The sequence below is a fragment of the Leucopleurus acutus genome, assembly GCF_964270905.1.
Source record: "Leucopleurus acutus genome assembly, chromosome: 1".
NCBI classification, from domain to species: domain Eukaryota; kingdom Metazoa; phylum Chordata; class Mammalia; order Artiodactyla; family Delphinidae; genus Leucopleurus; species Leucopleurus acutus.
Genome location: NC_139142.1, coordinates 26556001 through 26577611, shown reverse-complemented (window position 1 = coordinate 26577611; position 21611 = coordinate 26556001). Strand labels below are relative to the sequence as shown.

The window sequence follows — 21611 nt, the reverse complement described above, 5'->3', positions numbered from 1 at the left end:
CACCTTATTGTAGGAAACAAAAGTAAAAACATAAGCAAGATTCCTTCAGTAAGAAAAAGACAACCCAATAGTGGTATCAGAAAAGAGGTAACATGTGCTCAACATCATTATTAATCAGATGAATATAAATGAAGAATGCAGTGAGATTTTACACCCTCTTAAAAGAGGGAAGAATTAAGATACTTGACAGTACTAAGTGTTGGAGGGGATGTGGGTCAGCAGGAGTGCTTATATTTTGTGGCAATGTATCACATACATTTGAAAATTCACATAAATTTGAAAATTCACATACATTTGAAAATTCACATAAATTTGAAAATTGTTTTTATCACATAAATTTGAAAGTTCACATAAATTTGAAAATTGTTGTTATCACATGCATTTGAAAATTCACATACTCTGTGACTCAACTCCTAGCTGTATACACAAGAGAAGTTCTTCCACATGTGCACCAGGACATGTATGCAAGAGTGTTCACAACTGCACTGTTTATAATAGCGATAAGCTTGAAATAGCCAAAATAGCCATTAATGAGGGAATCGAAAAATAAGTTGTAATGTATTTCCAAAATGGAATACCAAGCAGCAGATAAAGTTAATCAATTTCAGCTATACTTAGAAAGGATAAATCTCAGAAGTATGGTATTGAGCAACAAAAGCAAGTCCCAGGAAATTACTACAATAGATACCATTTTTATAGAGCTCAAAAACAAACGAAATTAACTGTATTTTGTTTAAGTATGCAAACACACACAGAAACAAAGAATAAAACTATATTTAAAAAAAAAGAAGGGGTGAATGATAAGGGAAGATTAAGGATGAGGAGGAACACATGGGTTGATAATGTGACTCTTGAGTTGGGTAGTCAGTTCATTATAATATGTTTTATAACTTCTACATCAATTGTAAATAGTATTTGGTATGTGTCAAATAACATAATAAACATGAAAAAATATAGATTTTTTAAAAAGTAGTGTCACCAAATTGTATATACAGAATGACCGTGGTTATATAAGCATTAATAAGACAGAAAGGAAACACATTAAAGTGTTTCCAGTTTTCTGGGTTTTTAATATTTTTTCAATGGGTTGTGTGACTTTTATCATAGAAAAAATATTAACCTTGATTTTATATTAAGTAATTTCATTGTGCCAGAATTTCAGTGCTCGGAAATAATGGAATTCTGTGATATTATAGTTGAAAGAAGAAAATTGAAGTCTGAAAGGAAAATCAATTGAAATTTTATAATATAGGATTATTGCTGTTTTTCCAAATATACTGTTTTGCTTTTGTCCTTCTTTCCTTTTTGAGCTCTGTAAGGAGGACTGTGCATGATTTGACAGTGTGTGCCGTAAACTACTGACAAGTACAGTCACATAACAAGGAAAACAAGAACTATAATGAGTTTCAAGGCTACACATTTTTTATTCATTGATTCTAGGATCAATTATTCCCCACTACATATGATGAAAATTCTTCTTTTGTGAAGGATTCATAGTATGCAAAAACACAGTAATAAATGCAGGTAACAATTTGGTGGTAGGAAGAGTTTCTAGAGTATGGTAAGGATTTAGTTTTACTTTTGTGAGCATCTGAGGATAGTTTACTGCTCCTTATGTTGTCAGAGATCCCTAGGAGTCAGTAAAGTATCTGTTGGCTGAGATTTTGCTGTCATCATCCTAAGTTTTTCAGGGCTTTTTTCCTAAGTGGATGAAAACTTTTCTTTTTTAGCAGGTTCATGCCATCCAAACAAGCAGCATTCAGGAGTAGCCAAAACACAGAAGGAGGGAGAAGATGGTTCCTCATACAGCAGACGGTACAACCCAAGTACGGTTACGGCTGAACTTCAGCGGCTAGCTGAGAAGCAGGCAGCAAGGCAGTATTCTCCATCCACTCACGTCAGTGTCCTCACCCAGCAGGTATGGATAGTTCGGGGTGCCAGAGAGTTCTTTGGATCACTGGATAGGGTTAACTACAGGGTACTCTGTCCTTCCCTGTCTTTACTAATGCCCATATGCTGTTGCTTGTTGAATGAATATTAGTTGGTTTCAAGCTAAAGAATAAAAGCATTCCTTCAGCTTTAAAGAAAGGGTTTCTGTCACAGGTATTGCAAACTTAAGTGTGCTGCTAGCTATGATGTACTTACTTCATGGATAAATAGACTTGAATGTTCAGCTGTAAATGCACTTTTAAAGGATCTTTAAAAATAACTTATTTCTCTGGTAAAATTTTCCAGTGAGTTCTAGTCTTATAAATCTTTTTACCAGAATGCCATAACATTACCTTTTACTTTTTTTTACTTTTTTTTTTTTTTTTTACTGCCTTTCATCTCATGATGTCAGGATCTTTTCTGGGCACTGATTAATGAATTTCAATACACCCTCATCCAACACATATCGTCCTCACATTTTACAGATGGGGGAAACTGGGGCTGAAATGAGTAGTCAAGGTCACCCGGCAAGCTTGATGGATACCAGGATTTTGACTTTGTTGTATATATACTGACAAGCTTACAACACAGTGAAGTTAGATGAAACTTTTAAGAACTTTGGGATTCTTTTTGCCCTTCTTGATGATTATCCCCATGGTATTTAACTGGAAGTAGAAGCCATGTTTTTTTCCCTTTCCTTAATGCAAACGGCATCAAAGTCCTCCAAAGGAATTATTCTGATTTAACGCCACAGTTATATTTTGCTATATCTTTGTGGTGTCATGTCCCTTAACTGGTGGCAACTCTCTAGTGATAATTGAGTCTAGGAAAAAGTGAAGCTGTAGATTACTTCAAGTGCATGTTAAAAGCAGGCAACATACTGCTCCCTGGTGGTGCCCTACTTTTCTGTGTAAAATTCTGGACCACAATTCAAAGTAAGCCTTAGCTTTACTTCAGCCTCATCCCAGAGCGTGAGGTTGTAATTAATTTTCTTTTTCAAATCCCTGATAGTTTGAAGGGAGTAGATAAGGAAGCCTAATGTGAATTAGGAAGTGAAGAATCTTATACGGCAGTGTTGAGACTTGAAGGGAGTTAATAGTTAGATTTTAGTGACAGAATGATGGGAAAAGGAAACGGAATATCATGGCCATGGTAGAATGGGAAGGAAGTGTGAAATGTGAAGTGACTATGAGGAAGGGAGAGGGCCAATGATCTGCTACACTTTTCTCAGTGGGTCACTGACTAGAGTATATGTTCCAATTTTTAACGAGCAGCTAGAAGCACCAAGACATTAAGAAATTTTCTTTGCAATTGTAGTAAAAAACATAGCCAGTGTTAGTGTTTACCTATTTTCCCCTCCTATCATTTGGTAGACAGCAAAGCTTGCCAAAATGAGGGGATCCTGATCCTTTGGGAATCCAAGGTGATTGTATCCTTATTGGAAAGTCATTCCCCTTCAGTCTGTCTCATCTAAGAAGAATTTCAGTGCCAGTGAATTAAAATTCCATCAGACTTCTCTTCATAGAGATCTGAACTCGCCATTAGATGTCAGTCTTAACTTTTAGAGCCTTGGTAATAAATAGGGTGGTTAATCCTTGGTGCAGTACTGAGGGAGGGACTGTAGTATGTAATAAGCAGGGTGCAGTAGTGGGAAAAGGGCTGGATTAGCCATATAAAGACCTGCTTTCTTCTACCACTTACTAGCTGTGTGATCGTGGGCAATTCACTCAACTTCCGTTAACCTCAGGGTCTCCATTTGTTGATGAGGAAAATACAACAGGGTCATGAGGATAGTATGCAGAAACCTTTCTGTAAAGTCTGAATGCCATATATTGATACTTGGAAAAGATTGCTATTTCAACCGTAAAAGGCTTTTAATAATAAATGGTTTCTCCTTTGATTTGAAATCAGTTTTTGGATAAAATACTGTGTTACCGAAATGAATGTTGTTATTGAAAAGCTTAACTATGTGTTATTTGTGTTATTTCCCCTTGGAGAAAGTAGTTCCTTAATTTGGAATTTGGGAAATTCTTCTATTGTTCTTTTTCTGGTAAATAATAACATGTTACAATGGCTTAATAAGGGCCCTGGGACGTCTGTTTACTGGCCATTTCCTTTTACTCCTAGCTGTGTTTGAAAGAAAGTGCCTTGGTTCCTTACTCACTGAGGCAAGTGGTAAGGTGTCTGTAGTCCTGGTGAGAGGCAGGCATCCAGACAGAACGTGCTGAAAGCTCTGCTCTCCTCTCTGGGCTTGGAGTGTGAAACCTTCAACTCAGCTCCACCAGAAATAACTCTGTGTCCAGTAGTCACTTTAAATGTTTTTTATTTCCTCTTACCTGTGATTATTTCCTTATTTTCAATTCCTATTTTGCGTTTTCTTCTTTTTCACATATCCAGTAGGGTTACTGGAGATTTTCTTTCCCCCTTCCCTTTTTTTTGATAGGATATATTTATTCATTCTGTTGTTTTATTGTTTGTTAATTGGTTATCTTCTTGTTTTATCTTTGCTAACTTCCTTCCTTCTGTTTTCTCTAGCTTTATTTTGTTATTTCCTCCCAGTTTCTTGAGTTGGGTACTTCATTTATTTTCACTCATGTCTTATTTTTTATTATATTTAAAGCTATGGATTTTCCTCTGAGTATTGCTTTCATTATATGCCATAAACCCTGATATATCTTTACATTGCTTTTCTGGGCAAGGTGGTAAGAGACCTTCCACTAAATAAGGTATGCTGATTTTAAATTATTTGTGCTATTTTGGAAGATGAGTATAAAAACCCTGAAATTTGGGACTTCCCTGGTGACCCAGCAGTTGGGACTCTGTGCTTCCACCACAGGGGGCGTGGGTTTGATCCCTGGTCGCGGGGAACTAAGATCCCGCATGCCGCACAGTGTGGCCAAAAAAAATGAAATTTGAGGGAATTTCTGAAAAATCACTTTATTTTGTCTATGATTTCAACTACTTGCTCATGAAAGCTTTTAGTGGCATTCTCCATAGAACTTTTTATTCAAATGTATCCTTTTAATTTGTTCATTCAAAAACATTTTATTACGCTCTTGAGAGTGTTCCAGGCCTTGGTACTAAGCCACAGGGATGATATAAGACATAGACCTCTGGGGCTTCCCTGGTGGCACAGTGGTTGAGAGTCTGCCTGCCAATGCAGGGGACACGGGTTCGAGCCCTGGTCTGGGAAGATCCCACATGCCGCGGAGCAACTGGGCCCGTGAGCCACAATTACTGAGCCTGCGCGTCTGGAGCCTGTGCTCCGCAACAAGAGAGGCCGCGACAGTGAGAGGCCCGCATACCGCGGTGAAGAGTGGCCCCCGCTTGCCACAGCTAGAAAAAGCCGTCACACAGAAACGAAGACCCAACACAACCATAAATAAATTAATTAATTTAAAAAAAAAAAAAAGACATAGACCTCAGCGTGAAATAACTCACAATCTGGTAAGGGTGACAGCCACATAAACATATGATAGTACTAGCATGGCATCTGCAGAGGTGTTTCTAGGGAATAACAAAACCACCAAAGGGTATCTAACCCAGCCTGTGGGTGGGAGTGGGAAGGCCAAAGCAGCCTTCTTGAAAGAGATTACACCTACACTGAATCTTAAGGGTAGGCTGGTGGGTGGCAGAAGAAGGGTAGGGCAGGCTCCAAAATAAGCTAGCATGTGTGTATGTGGGGAAACAGAAAGCTGGTGGTTAGTGGTGTTGGAGGATAGGGAGCAGCTGGGATGGAAGCTGGAGGAGAAGACAAGGGCTGATTCAAGGAGAGCTTTGAATGCCCTGTGAAGGAACTCGCTCTTTATCTAATAGATGACCAGGAGCCACAGAGACAAATGGGCCTTGCCTTTTAGCTGCATCACTTAGGTAGCTGGGAGGAGGATGGATTGCAGGATGAAGCAATGCCATCCCCTTTTCCTCCCTGCTCTCTGTTGAAGATGCTGAGGAGCAGTGAATTAGCCAGAAGAAAAGAAGCAAAGTACTCTGACAACCCCAAAATTTGATAATAAAGCTTGAAGTTCCCTGAATTTCCATTAGAGGCTAGATTCTTATGAATTTGTATGGCTAAAAACAGAAACTCATTTATCTTGCAATTACTTTTACTCTTTCTGCTACGATTTAACTTTATTTATAGGCTAGAACATATGAGAATATTGAAATTTCCCTGCCACACGAAGTGGCCACCGTGGCCACTTTGGAAGTGTTTGCATATGCTGGAAATACAGAGACACGCGTTCTTAACATATGATTATTCAACAAATACCTAACAAATCTGAGCAGAGAGCAGGTCAAATTTAGTTCTTTCCCTTGGCACGTGAGAAGCTGGTTATCTCTGGGGACTGGAATCCTTTGGAAATCATACATCCCTGAAAGCAGGGTTTTCTAGAAGCGTCTTTCTCTTGTGGGGGAGAGTGCTATGGTAGCTGAGGTGGGCTGGCATAGAGCTTGAGTGTGAGGTCTCACTATCTCCGCCTCATCCAGTGCCGGGAGAGGTGTGCTTTAAAACTGTAGCCCTCTGCACGCACAGAAGTAGCCCTTTGTGGTCACTGCTGTCAGCGAACAGGAGAATGTGGCGAAGTAACCCAGCTCTGCGGTGAGGAGAGGGAGAGGAGAGGGAGCCCTGGCCTGTCTGTGCGGGCCAGTGTGAGATTGCAGGACCCAGCTATCATTAGGAGCAGCGCCAGCTCTTCCAGCCTGGGAGTTTAATCAAAGGAATAACAGCAGACCACCCAGGCGAGGGCTCCGATGCTTGCGCATGTGCTGTGTCAGGCTCTGTTCCCAGGCCAGCCGGTGCCCGGGATGTGGCCAGGCCTCCTGGAAATGTGCTGACAGATACATAGGAGGGAGGAGATGCTTTTTGCTTCTCACATTTTTCATTTAGAGGGCGAGTGGGAAAGAAAACCGTTCAATTTCTTTCCCCTTTTGCTCCTTACCCTGATACTTTTCTGCCTAGTCCTAGAGGAGGGCATATGTTGAGGTAGAGAATGTTTGCTTACACTGCTTACTCATTCACTCGCACTCATTCCTGTACAAAGGAATTCTTGTATCATTTCTTCTGCTTCAGCGGTTACCATTGTGATCATGCTCATTTCATCAGGGTCCACAGTGGACCTGAGTCAATCTCAGTTTCAGAAATATCAACTTGAAGTTGAAACTGGCAGAGAGGAAGCTAAGTTTTTTGAAATGGTTACAGTTCTCTAGGATTGGAGCCAGTGGCCCCCAGTTTATCACAAGCTTGGGCATTTGGCACTGGAGACTGTCTTCCTGCCTCCTCAGCGTATCTGGACACATTTGGGCTACTGTACATTTGTGTTCTGATTTTGTAGTTTTTTCCCCAAGTCTAGCTTCTTTGGTTCTGTATTTTTCTGGGTAGAAAAATTGTACTTCTTTGTATTATATACATTACTTTTTCCCATGTCTAGAAACAGAAAAGGGTAAATAGAAAAAGCAGAAGCTCTTGAGTCATCGAGACCTTGGACAAGTTATTTAACTTCCCTGTGCCTTGATTTTCCTCTCTGTCAAGTGGGGTAACTTTAGCATCAAGATGAATTCTCCTGCATCTCTGTGCCTCCCTGCTCTAGGTTCTAGCTCCAATTGATCCTATCTAATTCCCTAGCTCTTCTATGTCTTTTGAGGCTTTAAACCCCCGGTTTTCCTTAGGTCCTTGGCCTACTGATGGTCTCTTATTCTAAAATAACCTTTCTTTTCTCTTACTGTATCGACCAACTCTCTCTCAAAGTCACTGATGACCTTGGAATTGCCAACTTCAGTCACCTATTTTTAATCCTTACTCTCTTTTTTAGCACATGACACTATTATTGACTGCCTCCTACGTGAAAACTTCCCTTAGCTTCTCCAGCCTTCAGTAAGTCCTCTGAGAGCTCATCCTCTACTTACCCCCTGAAAAACTAGATACCAGTTTCAACATTTTTAAAAAGCCACTGGTATAAAGACCTGAAATATAGAAACTGACAACAGCAGAGTCTGTCTGATTAAAGAAGGGGGTTGATGCCTGGGCATCTGCTTCTCGCTGCTCTTCATAGGTATCTTCCAACATGCCTCTGAATTCCAGAGCTCAACCGAACTTCTTTCCTCTCTATAGTCTCCCCTTGGGTAAACTTTCTCTTCCCATAGCTTCATCTAGTGCTGTTCTGCAGATTTCTCCCAAATATGCATCTTTAGTTTGAACCTGTTTGCTGAGTGTCATGTCCAAATTTCCAACTGCCTGCTAGACATTTCCACCTGACTGTATTACAAGGATCCAAAATATTCAACATATTTTAAACATGCTTTGAAAATATTCAAAAAATATTCAACATATCTGAAACCTATTTGTTCTTCTTCCCTTTTCCCCTTTGTATCAGTGACACTGCAGTTCTCCTAGGGAGTTAGGTGTGGAGCCTTTGACTTCTCATCATCTCTCTTTGCTTCTTCATTCTCCCTACGTCCAGGCAGTTGCCAGTTCTTATTGATTCTGACTCTATAATGTCTCTGATATATATCTTCTCTGTTTCACTTTCACATCTACTGTCCTGCTTAAGGACTTAATTATCTCTTGACTGGACATCTACAATTACCTCCTAAGTGGTCTCCTGGCCATTCTCCTCTGTTCACCCTAGTCTTTGCCCTAAAGGAATCTTTCTAAATCACAAGTCTGATAATGATACTCCTCTGCTCAGGAATCTCAAAGGGGCTTCCTGTTATCTTCAAGGTGAAGCCCCAGCTATTGAATATTATTCAAAGCCTTTGTGTGGAATCTGGCTCCAGCCTATTTCTCCAGCCTCTCTCCTTCCCATCACATATGTTTTTGTGCAGCTCACCCAGAATTTCTCTCCGTCTCCATGCTTAGTTTGAGCTATCTTCTCATGGGAAACGTTCCCCAGTCACCATATCTAACTGTTTGCATTTGTCCAGGCTCAACAAAGGTGCCACTTCACTTGTACACATGACGTTTTACTTGCCATACAGCTATCTCCTTTAGTGGACAGTGAGCTCTTTGGAGGCAGTGTCCTTTGCTGCCTCAGAACCTGACTCACAGGTAGTACTCAGTAAATGTGCTGATTCTACGGGACTGTAAGGTACTTGATTAAAGATGGGGAGGTGAGGGGCTTCCCTGGTGGCGCAGTGGTTGAGAGTCCGCCTGCCGATGCAGGGGACACGGGTTCATGCCCCAGTCCGGGAAGATCCCACATGCCGCGGAGCAGCTGGGCCCGTGAGTCATGGCCGCTGAGCCTGCGCGTCCGGAGCCTGTGCTCCGCAATGGGAGAGGCCACAACAGTGAGAGGCCCGCGTACCACTTAAAAAAAAAAAAAAAAGATGGGGAGGTGACCGTGTCCATTTTTTCACCAGTTTTTTCCAGCGTGGTATATAGTGTGTATTCAACACACATTTTTTAAAATAAATAAGTGAAAGAAGAACCCCCTGCTGCCCTAGCCAGAAGTCATCTTTCCATTGTCTGTGTCCCTTTGGCCCTTCATTAGTCACTCTCTATAATAAATCTGTTATTGTTATTTTATGTCTCTTCTTTCCTGTTGAGTTATAAACTATGTGATGGCTGTTCTTTCTAACCCATCACCCAGCACAGCAACCTTGCCCTTGGTAGGCACTTATCACATGCTTGCTGAATTGAAAAGAATTTCTCTTCTGTGTTATGTTGGTTTTTATGTTCTTTTTAAAAACTATTCCTCTTCCATTTTTTTTGCTGACAATGCTGCACCTGCCCTTCATAATAAAGCAGTTGACATTAGTTGAATGCCTGCTTTGTACTGGGCACTGTGCTAAATACTTTATATGCATTATCTCTTTAACCTTATGAAGTAGATACTTAATTTTTTTTACAGGTGAAGAAAATAGCTGAAAGGATAAGTGACTCTGCTAAGGTCACATAAATGGCAAGTAACCGCACCAGGACTCAAACCCAAGTCTCTTTGACTTCACACTCTTTCCATCAGTGTTTTTCTGTCTCTTCCTGTTTGAAACAGGACTCTCACCTCTCATCAGACTACAGTGATGGAGCTTAACACTGCTGTAGAGTCGTAGCCAAGCCAGCAGATTATTTTGTAGTGAAGTCAACTTCAACACTGTGCAGCCTTCTTAATCCCCAGGGTTGCAGTGGGAATGGATCTATTTATCGTGGTGGTGGCAGCCCCTACCGACTCAAAAACTGAATGTATAAATTGGAAGCGCTCGAAAGGGATGTGGCCATCTTGTAAGGTTTTCCCAGAATATCTTTGGCAATTCTTGATCTGGCACTCTTTGTAGATTTTGGAACACCAGGTGTCTATATGTGTATGTATATTATGTAAATGACAACGTTCAAGAGAGCGGGAAGGTACGACAAGAGAACTTACTGCTAATGTAGCAGAACTACAGACATTCCTTGCTTTTCCTAACCCCTTTAACAATGGGATTAATGTTATAACTCTTATCTCCTGGTGATTGGAGTGTAAATTTCTTGAGGTTCACTTTATCAGTATCCAAGAATTTATAAAGGAGTTGAAGCCGCCTTAAAACATGTTGGTTGTTGTGACTGTTGATTTAATACCTGCTCAGGAAGTGCCCTTGGAAGAATGGTTGAAAAGTAGCTGTTTAAGGATGATTCTTTTCATGTTCTTGATTGAATATATTCTCTAGTGTTTATCCAGTGATGAAAATCGTGTAATAAGTACAGATCTGGCACTTTGGGTTTTCATTTTCTTTTTTCTTGAGTGAAACAGGTCTTGGTCCACTGGTGTTTTTTATTCAAGGATTGCCTGTTGTTCCAGCCACACATGGTAAAAACAAGTCAGGCAGGACTAGCCACTGCATTTCCCTATTCCAAATCAGTCAGGGCCCTGTGCTCACGGGAACGAAAGTTCCACGACAGGCTCAGCTGATCCCATCATATTCTGATGAGCCTTCATATATGAATGACACAGAGAACGTCGTTCTCAAGATGATATTGGTGTAGTTCTGAGTACAGTATGAATACAGATTTAGAAAAATTTATCTCCACATCAGTGATATGAAGTTATTTTTAACCTTTTTTGGAGTCAGAGATCCCTTCGAGAATTGAATGGAGGCTATAATTTTTCTCCTGAAAAAAATATGCACCCACACTTAGAGATGTGCATTAATTTCAGAGGGTTCATAGACACTCCCTCCCCCTCCAACTTGACTCACTCTTGATGCCCTATGGGCCCATGGTCTCCAAGTTAAGAACTTCTGAAAACTTTTAGGTAGCATGTGGTCATTAATATCAGTAATTTCGCCAAAAATGATCACTCCAAATTTGTGATTATGTTTGCTTAACACCTTCTTTGTATATTTCAGTGATACCCCCTTCTAGGCCATAATCTCCGTGAAGGCAAGGATTTTTGTAATTTAAAAAAATTGTTCTCAATTCTCAAAAGAATGCCACAGAGTGTCTGATAAATATTTGTTGGATTAATGAAATAATCTTGTGAAACCCCATCTCTAGACCTCATCAGACAAGATTTATTTAAGATTTTATGGACCGTGCTATAATGCGGAGAGTGAGCTACGCCAAGATTGTTAGCTGCACTGGGAATGCCATGCCACTGATTTGCTCACGTGTTAAGTGGTTACCAAGTCTTTAATGTTGAATTTCCATCTCCATTTTGATAAATAAGATACATGAAATTTGCAAACTGCCTTAGTGAACCTGAGGTTCCCTAAGCGAATCTCAAAAAGGGTGTTAGCCCTTTGCAGTTTCAGTGCCAAGAAGAAACAGATATAGTATGTTCATTGTGTAGACAAGGAACAAAATCTGTATGTCTAAGCTATTATTTCACTCATTTGAGAACTTTGCCCCAAACTTCAAGACCAGGCAGAAATCATCTCTAAAATTATGCAGGGCGATATAGCAAGAACAACACTTATCCCTCAGTCTAGTCACTGATTATTTCATTTCCCCTTATTCCAAAGCAGTCCTTCCCTTGTGGTATTTGTAAAAAGAGGTAATTTGGAACCTTTAATTTCCTTGCTAACCTTCCAGTGACATGAATCACTTCTCTACTCACTGGTGAAACTAGCTACTAGCTGGAGACTGAGGGGTGTGTGTGTGTGTGTGTGTGTGTGTGTGTGTGTGTGTGTGTGTGTGTGTGTGTGTGTGTGTGTGTGTGTGTGAGTGTGTGTGTCTTTGGGACTAGATGAGACCCACTTCATTTATATAAATGCTTTTGTGCCTACTGGGTAAACTCTAGGGGTACAATGGAATAAGATACAGTCCCTGTCCTAAAGGAGCATGTAATCTGTGGGGCAAGGTAGGCGAATAAACCTGTAATTATAATACAGTGCAAAACATGGCATGAAGCTTTTCAACTCTACCATTATGTTCTTTTTTTTTTCTTTCTCTCTTTTTTGCGGTATGCAGGCCTCTCACTGTTGTGGCCTCTCCTGTTGCGGAGCACAGGCTCCAGACGCGCAGGCTCAGCAGCCATGGCTCACGGGCCCAGCCGCTCCGCGGCATGTGGGATCTTCCCGGACTGGGGCACGAACCCGTGTCCCCTGCATCAGCAGGCGGACTCTCAACCACTGTGCCGCCAGGGAAGCCCTACCATTATGTTCTTGAAGCAGTGTAATGGCAAGGATCCTTTACAGCTGAGGGAGCTCTTTTGTGGAAAATAAATCTAACATTAGGAAGTAAAGCACAAGATGGTAGCAGCAAGATTTCAGGATACCGCTGTGCTGAAGTGGTGTGAAAGACCTTCCTAGGGCTAATGATGAAACACCAATTAAGCCTCTCATTTTTCAATTTCCAGGTTGGGAATAATTCCTGCCCCTCCTGGCATAGCTGTAACTATATGTGCTGCTTGTGTTTTCCCAAGCAGCAATGATACACCTTGGTACTGTGTTAAGAAAGGTAAAAGTCATGTGAAAATCCATAAGCCCCAGTCAGAGAAGGGTTTTTGCCACTACATTTGTAGACATACCGTAGAAATGCAGAATCCTGGGTTCTGCTGTGAGTGGAGAGTACCTTGTCCTTGAGGGACTGATAGCACACGCATACACAGAGGTAGATGCTGGTTCATGTTGCTCTGGCGGAGGACTCGGTATCACAGTGGATACCGGCATCTTATTTTTTTCATTAACCCGTGTTGTCTTTTCAGATATATACTAAAACCTCACCATCCTTCAATGTCACTTTGTTTGGTTTTGTTGTTCCATGGTGGATCTAGAAGTTACTGCACGTGTGGTCGTTAAACACTGATTGAGAGAGAACGGTGGCCGGAATCCAGATTCTATAGCCACTAACTTGAGGGTCAGGAGAAGATGCCCACAGAGGATCCTCCAGGACCAAGCTTCTCTTAATTACTATAAGATTTTTGGCCCCAAACTCCTGAGTGGAATTGCTAGCTTTGTTGACGTGGGCTAGATGATCCAATGTCTTCTTCTGCTGCCAGGCCTCAAGCCTAGACTGAAGCCATCAAGTCAGTCTCATGGGCACTTCCCCCCGACCCCAGGCCCACCCACCAGTCTTGATCCTCAAACCATTTTACTGTTGAAGAGAGGCATGGAAAGATAAACCTAAGGAAAGGTGTATTTTCCCATGAGGCCCTAGAATAAAGCTGTCCTAAGATGCCCACTCTTTGGCCTTCCGTTCTTAAATGGCAGGCAGTGCCACCTTGCCTTGCCAGCCGCTTGGGAAGATGTAATACAAAAGAGGGCTGATCCAGAAAGAAAACATGAAGAATGAATACATGAACTTGAGAGCTTTTATCATCATACTCCGAACGCAGTTCTCCAGTTCGAAGGCCCAGCACTCTTCTTCAGCCTCGGGGGAAATGAGGAGAGACCATCAAGAGTGTGTCCTGCGTCCCAGCCTTATTATCTCTCACCTGACTGTGGTGACTCTCTGCTTCCACCACAATGCCGACATAGCACTACATAGCTTACTGCCGTCTCCTAGATGGAGAGCAGAATGAGTGGCAAGGTCTGTTCCTGTCTTCCATTACTCTGAATGTTAGCCAAATTAGAGTGCTTTCTGTTTCTCAGACATTCTTCCTGCTTATCTGGCTCTGCATTTTTACTCCACCTTTTCTTTTCCCCTAGGAACCACTACCATTCCACCAGCCCCATACCAGGCCTACTACCTATCCTTTTAGGCCCGGTTCAATTGCCTTCTTTGAATTTCCTTAACACTTTTTATTTATTTATTTATTTATTTATTTATTTTTTGTGGTACGCGGGCCCCTCACTGCTGTGGCCTCTCCCGCTGCGGAGCACAGGCTCCGGACGCGCAGGCTCAGCGGCCATGGCTCACGGGCCCAGCCGCTCCGCGGCATGTGGGATCTTCCCAGACCAGGGCACAAACCCGTGTCCCCTGAATCAGCAGGCGGATTCTCAACCACTGCACCACCAGGGAAGCCCTCCTTAACACTTTTATTATGGCAACTATCATATTCTGGAGGCCTTTAATATTGCTATTTGTCTAGGTGTCTGTCTCACTAGATTACCAATTCCTTCATGGCTTAGGGGCAAAGGCCACATTTTAGTACCCATTCTCTTAGGACTTTACCCAAGGCTTTGCCCATGATCAGCAATACAGTAAATATTTATTGAATTATCTTTGAGTTCTGGACTTCATTCGAGCATTCAGGACCGTAGCATTTCTAGAGCGTGCGCCAGTAGAGCAATAGTGATGGAGTGATTCCTGACCCTGGATCCTCTTTGGACACCAAAAGGTTATGTATCTGGGTGGGTGGTGGGTATATTCTGGGAAGCCATCAGGGCAATACTATCATATTTTAATTATAGCACTGGCAGCAGCGCTACTTTTAGCAAACAGCAGTAACAAGCAGTAACACTTGGGCGGGCCAGCCACCGGAAACTGGCCTCCCCCTCTGTGTTTCTTCTACCCCCTCTGTCAATCCATCACCTGTATTTATTCCTGCTGTAATTTAAACACCTGTCTAGATGGAATGCGTGCAATGTGTCCCTACCCCACACATTCAGATATTTGCTCACCTGCCTTATTCGGAAGGTTGGCTCTAAAATAAACAGTTTTGGTACTAAAAGAAAAAAATGCACTGAGGTCACCGTGGCAGTGGACATGAGGAAGGGAATGGGAGTGGCACCTCTGGAGAAGCCGCTCCAGGAGAGAGGGAGCAGAAGAGAAAGAGGAGGAGGAGAGCAAGGGGTGAAACATCTCCCAGCAGCCCCTAAGGCTTAGGCCGTGATACAAGCTGGTGGCTAGATTATCCCACAGACCCTCCTTCATTTAGCTAAACAACTAGAGAAAGGCAGGGGTGGAAGAATATTTAACAAGCTGGTTGTTAGGAGGCTTAAATGTCTTGGTTTATTATTTTTTTTAATAGATCTTTATTGGACTATACTTCACAATACTGTTAGTTTCTGTTGCACAACAAAGCGAATCAGCCATATGCATACACATGTCCCCATGTCCCCTCTCTGTTGAGCCTCCCTCCCACCATCCCTATCCCACCCCTCTAGGTGGTCACAAAGCACCGAGCCGATCTCCCTGTGCTATGCTGCTGCTTCCCACCAGCCAGCTATTTTACATTAGGTAGTGTATGTATGTCCATGCTACTCTCCCTTCGCCCCAGCTTCGCCCTCCCACCCCGTGTCCTCAAGTCCATTTTTTATGTCTATCTCTTTATTCCTGCCTTGCAACTAGGTTCTTCAGTACCATTTTTTTTTATTCCATATATATGTGTTAGCAGTGGCCATTATCAAAAAATCTACAAACAATAAATGCTGAAAAGGGAACCCTCCTGCACTGTTGGTGGGAATGTAAATTGATACGACCACTATGGAAAACAGTATGGATGTTCCTTAAAAAACTAAAAATAGAAGTACCATATGACCCAGCAATTCCACTACTGGGCACATACCCTGAGAAAAACATAATTCAAAAAGAGACGTGTACCACAATGTTCATTGCAGCACTATTTACAGTAGCCAGGATATGGAAGCAACCTAAATGCCCACTGACAGATGAATGGATAAAGATGTGGCACATATATACAATGGAGTATTACTCAGCCATAAAAGGAAACGAAATTGAGTTATCTGTAGTGAGGTGGATGGACCCAGAGTCTGTCACGCAGAGTGAAGTAGGTCAGAGAGAGAATGTCTTGATTTATTTTTAATGACCACTATTTCTCATGGCAGCATAGTGAGTAGACTTGAAATTTTAGAAGCTTGTTCTAAACTGTTTTATCCACTTTTGCATCCTTGGCATATTTAACAATTATTCATATTAATGTTTGAACATCCAAATATAGCAATAAGAAATAGTAAAACCTCAAAGTTCTTGATAGAATTATTATCTCTACTCCTTCCCGTTGGTTGTTTTAATATCTTGTTCCTCACTCTGTTCGGGCATTTCTGCTAGTTTTTGGAAGATCCCCTGAGCTTTATGGAGGAGAAGCATTGAAAGGTTTTTCTTTCCCGGTCTTTCCTTTCCTTTCCTAGCATCCCCTGTAGCAAGTGCTTCTCATACTTTAAGATGCATATGAATTACCTGTGGCTCTTGTCAAATGCAGATTTCTGTTCACTGGGGCTGAGGCTGGATTGAGTCTGCATTTTTAACAAGCTCACAGGTAAGTGCAGGTGCTGCTGGTCCCCAGACAGAATAGTAAGTTCAGGTTCAAAGGTATGAGGCAGTGGGAGTAACACAGTGGTTAAAACTGCAAGATTGGGAGGTTTTGTATCAGGCAGGCCAGGAATTGAAACTAGGGGCTGACACAATTATTTGTTCTTGAGCAAGGTTTTTACCTCTTAAACTCAGTTTCCCCATCTATAAATGAGGGCAGTAATTGTACCTAACAGATCTGTCTTGAAGATTGAGTTAATTGCTTAGAACAATGCCTGGCAAAAACAAAGTGTTCATTAAATTTAGCCATCATTAGTGCTAATATGACTTTGTTGTTATCATTACTGTTATTGTAGTGGAACCTGAGAGATTTCATATTTGCTAAAAAAATTAATTATGGCAGAACATTTTAGAGGTCCAAACATAGACTTTTAAAATTCTTATAGACGACATAAAGATGTTGATATCCATTATCAGTAAGGCATGTTCTTCAACTCAGTAATTAAAATGAGTTTTAGTTAAGTATCCCATCTTCCAGACCCCCTTGTGACCAAGGCGTAAATTCATGAGTTGCCCAGCCTAGATTTGGTAGCATAGTCTGATTATTAGCCCAGAGAAGCCAACTGGCCCAGTGGCGACACCCTCTACCTTAATAGCCTAATACTCCTAACTAAAACGATGAGCCTCTGTTTTGGCACTGGCGCTGTGTCTTTATGTGCTGTGAGCCTGTCTTTTTAAAAAAATTCTCCAGCGGTGAAATGTTAACCATTGTTGCAAATCAGGTATACATAAATGCCATTTTCCATTTTCTCTTCATCTGTTCAAAGCTGGTTTTATTATGTTATCTGGAGAAATGTAGGTGGACAGAGAAGCAGAGGCAGCCTGGTGACAGGAATAGTCATCATCCTTCTGTCCTGTTAAGGAAGAAACCTCCAGGTGTGAACTCTAACTGGCTTGTAGAGTGTCTTAAGATCTGTCCAGTGCTGGGAGATTAGTCCTGCCCTTCGGTCTTTCCTAGTAAAGACAAGGTGCTGCTAGGGCCAAAACTGATGCTCTGGTCCATTTTAGTTCAGTGATTTCTTCTGCCTATTCTAGAAAAAACTGAGAAGCTGAAAGGAAGGACCAGAGGCATTCTTAATTCATTTAATCTAGAGATAATTTGCTTAGACTGAACTTTAGCCAGGCATAAATCTGTACCCATAAAATTCAATCAGATCTGGTTGAGGCTCTAGAGCTGTGCTGTCTTTTAAGGTGGCCACTACCTTCATGTGGCTTTTTAAATTTAAGTTAAATAAAGTCTAAAACCCAGTTCCTCAGTCACAGTCACATTGCAAGTGCATAATAGTCACCTGTGGCTAGTGGCTACTGTATTGGGCAGTGCAGATTATAGAACATTTCCATCACAATTGTTAATGGATGATGGATTCCATCCATTTCTATTGGGTAGTGCTGCTCTAGAACAAGGATTGAAAGTACTTGTCTCCCCTGTCAGTTCTGATTGTTTAGTGACAGCTGCCCGGAGGACTGTGTAAAAAAGACTCTGAGGCCATATCTAAGTGAGCCCCAAATTGTTTGATTATTCATTAGCAATGTATGTCCTAGGAAGACAGAGCTGGGTGGAATGGAGGTAGTTCTGGGCTAGGCACTGAGTGTCTTCTAGACAAAACCACAGAAGTAAGAGTAGAATATTTTAGAGGGTCTGGTTGTTATTATTTAATAGAGATAGGTTACTTTTCTTTTTAATTTAATTTTTATTTTTGGCCGCGCTGGGTCTTTGTTGCTGCGTTCGGGCTTTTCTCTCCTTGCAAGGCATGGGCTCTAGGTGCACTGGCTTAAGTAGTTGCGGCACGCGGGCCCTAGAGGGCAGGCTCAGTAGTTGTGGTTCACAGGTTTAGTTGCTCCACAGCATGTGGGAGCTTCCTGGACCAGGCATAGAACCCACGTCCCCTGCATTGGCAGGCTAGTTCTTAGCCACTGTGCCACCAGGGAAGTCCCGGTTACTTTTTTCTTTTTTTAAAGTTAAAACATTTTATTTTGCTCCTACTCTATGGGAGGCACTATGGTTTTTATATAATAAATGTTCCTATTGTGGCATCCCAGTTAGAAAATTTTGTACATAAGAGTACTGTTGATTTCAGCAAGTGAGTGCATATGTGAATCTCTGGAGTAGTTTTCTCTGCTCAAAAAGTGCACTATGAAAGGTAGAAGATCTGTGTAAACATGCCTGGCATCTGGCAGCTGAACTTGGTAACATAAAGTCTAGCAAAACTTTATTATTCAAATGTATAATGTATTACTGAAAAGAACTACTTTTCATAATCCACTGAGATGCATTATCCAAGAGGATGATAAAGGTGATAGTAAGCTGCCATTTCCCAGGCATATGTCATGTGAGGGGCACTTAGTGCTGTGGCCGGTAATACATATGATCCCTGTATTTCCAGAGAGACTTAATTTATCCCCCCACACCCGCCATCCCCCTTCGTGTCCATACGATTCTTCTCTACATCTGTGTCTCTATTTCTGCCTCGCAAACTGGTTCATCTGTACCATTTTTCTAGATTCCACATATCTGCGTTAATATTCGATATTTGTTTTTCTCTTTCTGACTGACTTCACTCTGTATGACAGTCTCTAGGTCCATCCACATATCTACAAATGACCCAATTTTGTTCCTTTTTATGGCTGGGTAATATTCCATTGTATATATGTACCACATCTTCTTTATCCATTCGTCTGCTGATGGACATTTAGGTTGCTTCCATGACCTGGCTTTTGTAAATAGTGCTACAATGAACATTGAGATGCATGTGTCTTTCTGAAGTATGGTTTTCTCTGGGTATATGCCCAGTCGTGGGATTGCTGGGTCATATGGTAATTCTATTTTTAGTTTTTTAAGAAACCTCCATACTGTTCTCCATAGTGGCTGTATCAATTTACATTCCCACCAACAGTGCAGGAGGGTTCCCTTTTCTCTACACCCTCTCCAGCATTTCTTGTTTGTAGATTTTCTGATGATGCCCATTCTAACTGATGTGAGGTGATACCTCATTGTAGTTTTGATTTGCATTTCTCTAATAATTAGTTACATTGAGCAGCTTTTCATGTGCTTCTTGGCCATCTGTATGTCTTCCTTGGAGAAATGTCTATTAAGGTCTTCTGCCCATTTTTGATTGGGGTGTTTGTTTTTTTAATATTGAGATTTAGTAGCATAGTCTCTGATTATTAGCCCAGAGAAGCCAACTGGCCCGGTGACGACACCCTCTACCTTAATAGCCTAATACTCCTAACTAAAATGATGAGCCTCTGTTTTGGCACTGGCGCTGTGTCTTTATGTGCTGTGAGCCTGTCTTTCTAAAAAAATTCTCCAGCGGTGAAATGTTAACCATTGTTGCAAATCAGGTATAAATAAATGCCATTTTCCATTTTCTCTTCATCTGTTCAAAGCTGGTTTTGTTATGTTTTATTATGTTATCTGGAGAAATGTAGGTGGACAGAGAAGCAGAGGCAGCCTGGTGACAGGAATATTTTCTCCCTTTCTGAGGGTTGTCTTTTCATCTTGTTTATAGTTTCCTTTGCTGTGCAAAAGCTTTTAAGTTTCATTAGGTCCCATTTCTTTATTTTTGTTTTTATTTTCATTACTCTAGGATGTGGGTCAAAAAAGATCTTGCTGTGATTTATGTCAAAGAGTGTTCTTCCTGTGTTTTCCCCTAAGAGTTTCATAGTGTTCGGTCTTACATTTAGATCTTTAATCCATGTTGAGTTTATTTTTGTGTTTGGTGTTAGGGAGTGTCCTAATTTCATACTTTTACATGTAGCTGTCCAGTTTTCCCAGCACCACTTATTGAAGAGACTGTCTTTTCTCCATTGTATATCCTTGCCTCCTTTGTCATAGCTTAGTTGACCATAGGTGCGTGGGTTTATCTCTAGGCTTTCTATCTTGTTCCATTGATCTATATTTCTGTTTTTGTGCCAGTAGCATATTGTCTTGATTACTGTAGCTTTGTCGTATAGTCTGAAGTCAGGGAGTCTGATTCCTCCATCTCCGTTTTTTTTCCCTCAAGATTGCTTTGGCTCTTCGGGGTCTTTTCTGTCTCTGTACAAAATTTAAGACTTTTTGTTCTAGTTCTGTAAAAAAATGCCATTGGTAATTTGATAGGGATTGCACTGAATCTGTAGATTGCTTTGGGTAGTAGAGTCATTTTCACAATATTGCTTCTTCCAATCCAAGAACATGGTAGATCTCTCCATCTGTTTGTGTCATCTTTGATTTCTTTCATCGGTGTCTTATAGTTTTCTGAGTACAGGTCTTTTACTTCATTAGGTAGGTTTATGCCTAGGTATTTTATTCTTTTTGTTGCAGTGGTGAATGGGATCATTTCCATAATTTCTCTTTCTGATCTTTTTGTTGTTAGTGTGTAGGAATGCAAGAGATTTCTGTGCATTAATTTTGTATCGTACAACTTTACCAAATTCATTGATTAGCTCTAGTAGTTTTCTGGTGACATCTTAGGTTTCTCTATGTATAGTATCATGTCATCTGCAAACAGTGACAGTTTTACTTCTTCTTTTCCAATTTGTATTCCTTTTATTTCTTTTTCTTCTCTGACTCCCATGGCTAGGGCTTCCAAAACTATGTCGAATAAGAGTGGCGAGAGTGGCCATCCTTGTCTTGTTCCTGATCTTAGAGGAAATGCTTTCAGTTTTTCACCATTGAGAATGATGTCTGCTGTGGGTTTGTCGTATATGGCCTTTATTATGTTGAAGTAGGTTCCCTCTTTGCACACTTTCTGGAGAGTTTTTATCATAAATGGGTGTTGAATTTTGTCAAAAGCTTTTTCTGCATCTACTGAGATGATCATATGTTTTTATTCTTCAGTTTGTTAATATGGTGTATCACACTGATTGATTTGCGTATATTGAAGAATCCTTGCATCCCTGGGATAAATCCCTCTTGATCTGGTGTATGATCCTTTTAATGTGTTGTTGGATTCTGTTTGCTGGTATTTTGTTGAGGATTTTTGCATCTATATTCATCAATGATATTAGTCTGCAATTTTCTTTTTTTGTAGTGTCTTTGTCTGGTTTTGGTATCTGGGTAATGGTAGCCTCGTAGAAT

General features: G+C 41.1%; 1 protein-coding gene across 1 annotated transcript in view; it reads left to right on the top strand.

Annotated features, from left to right (window-relative positions):
* The window catches only part of TTLL5 (tubulin tyrosine ligase like 5), a gene marked incomplete at its 3' end in the record, with an annotated part of 258145 nt that overhangs the window by 134122 nt on the left and 102412 nt on the right, over positions 1-21611 (top strand). The window contains exon 29 of the mRNA XM_082845972.1: positions 1731-1918. Within this exon, the coding sequence (XP_082702098.1) occupies positions 1731-1918 (188 nt within the window). The remainder of the gene's footprint in view (positions 1-1730; positions 1919-21611) is intronic.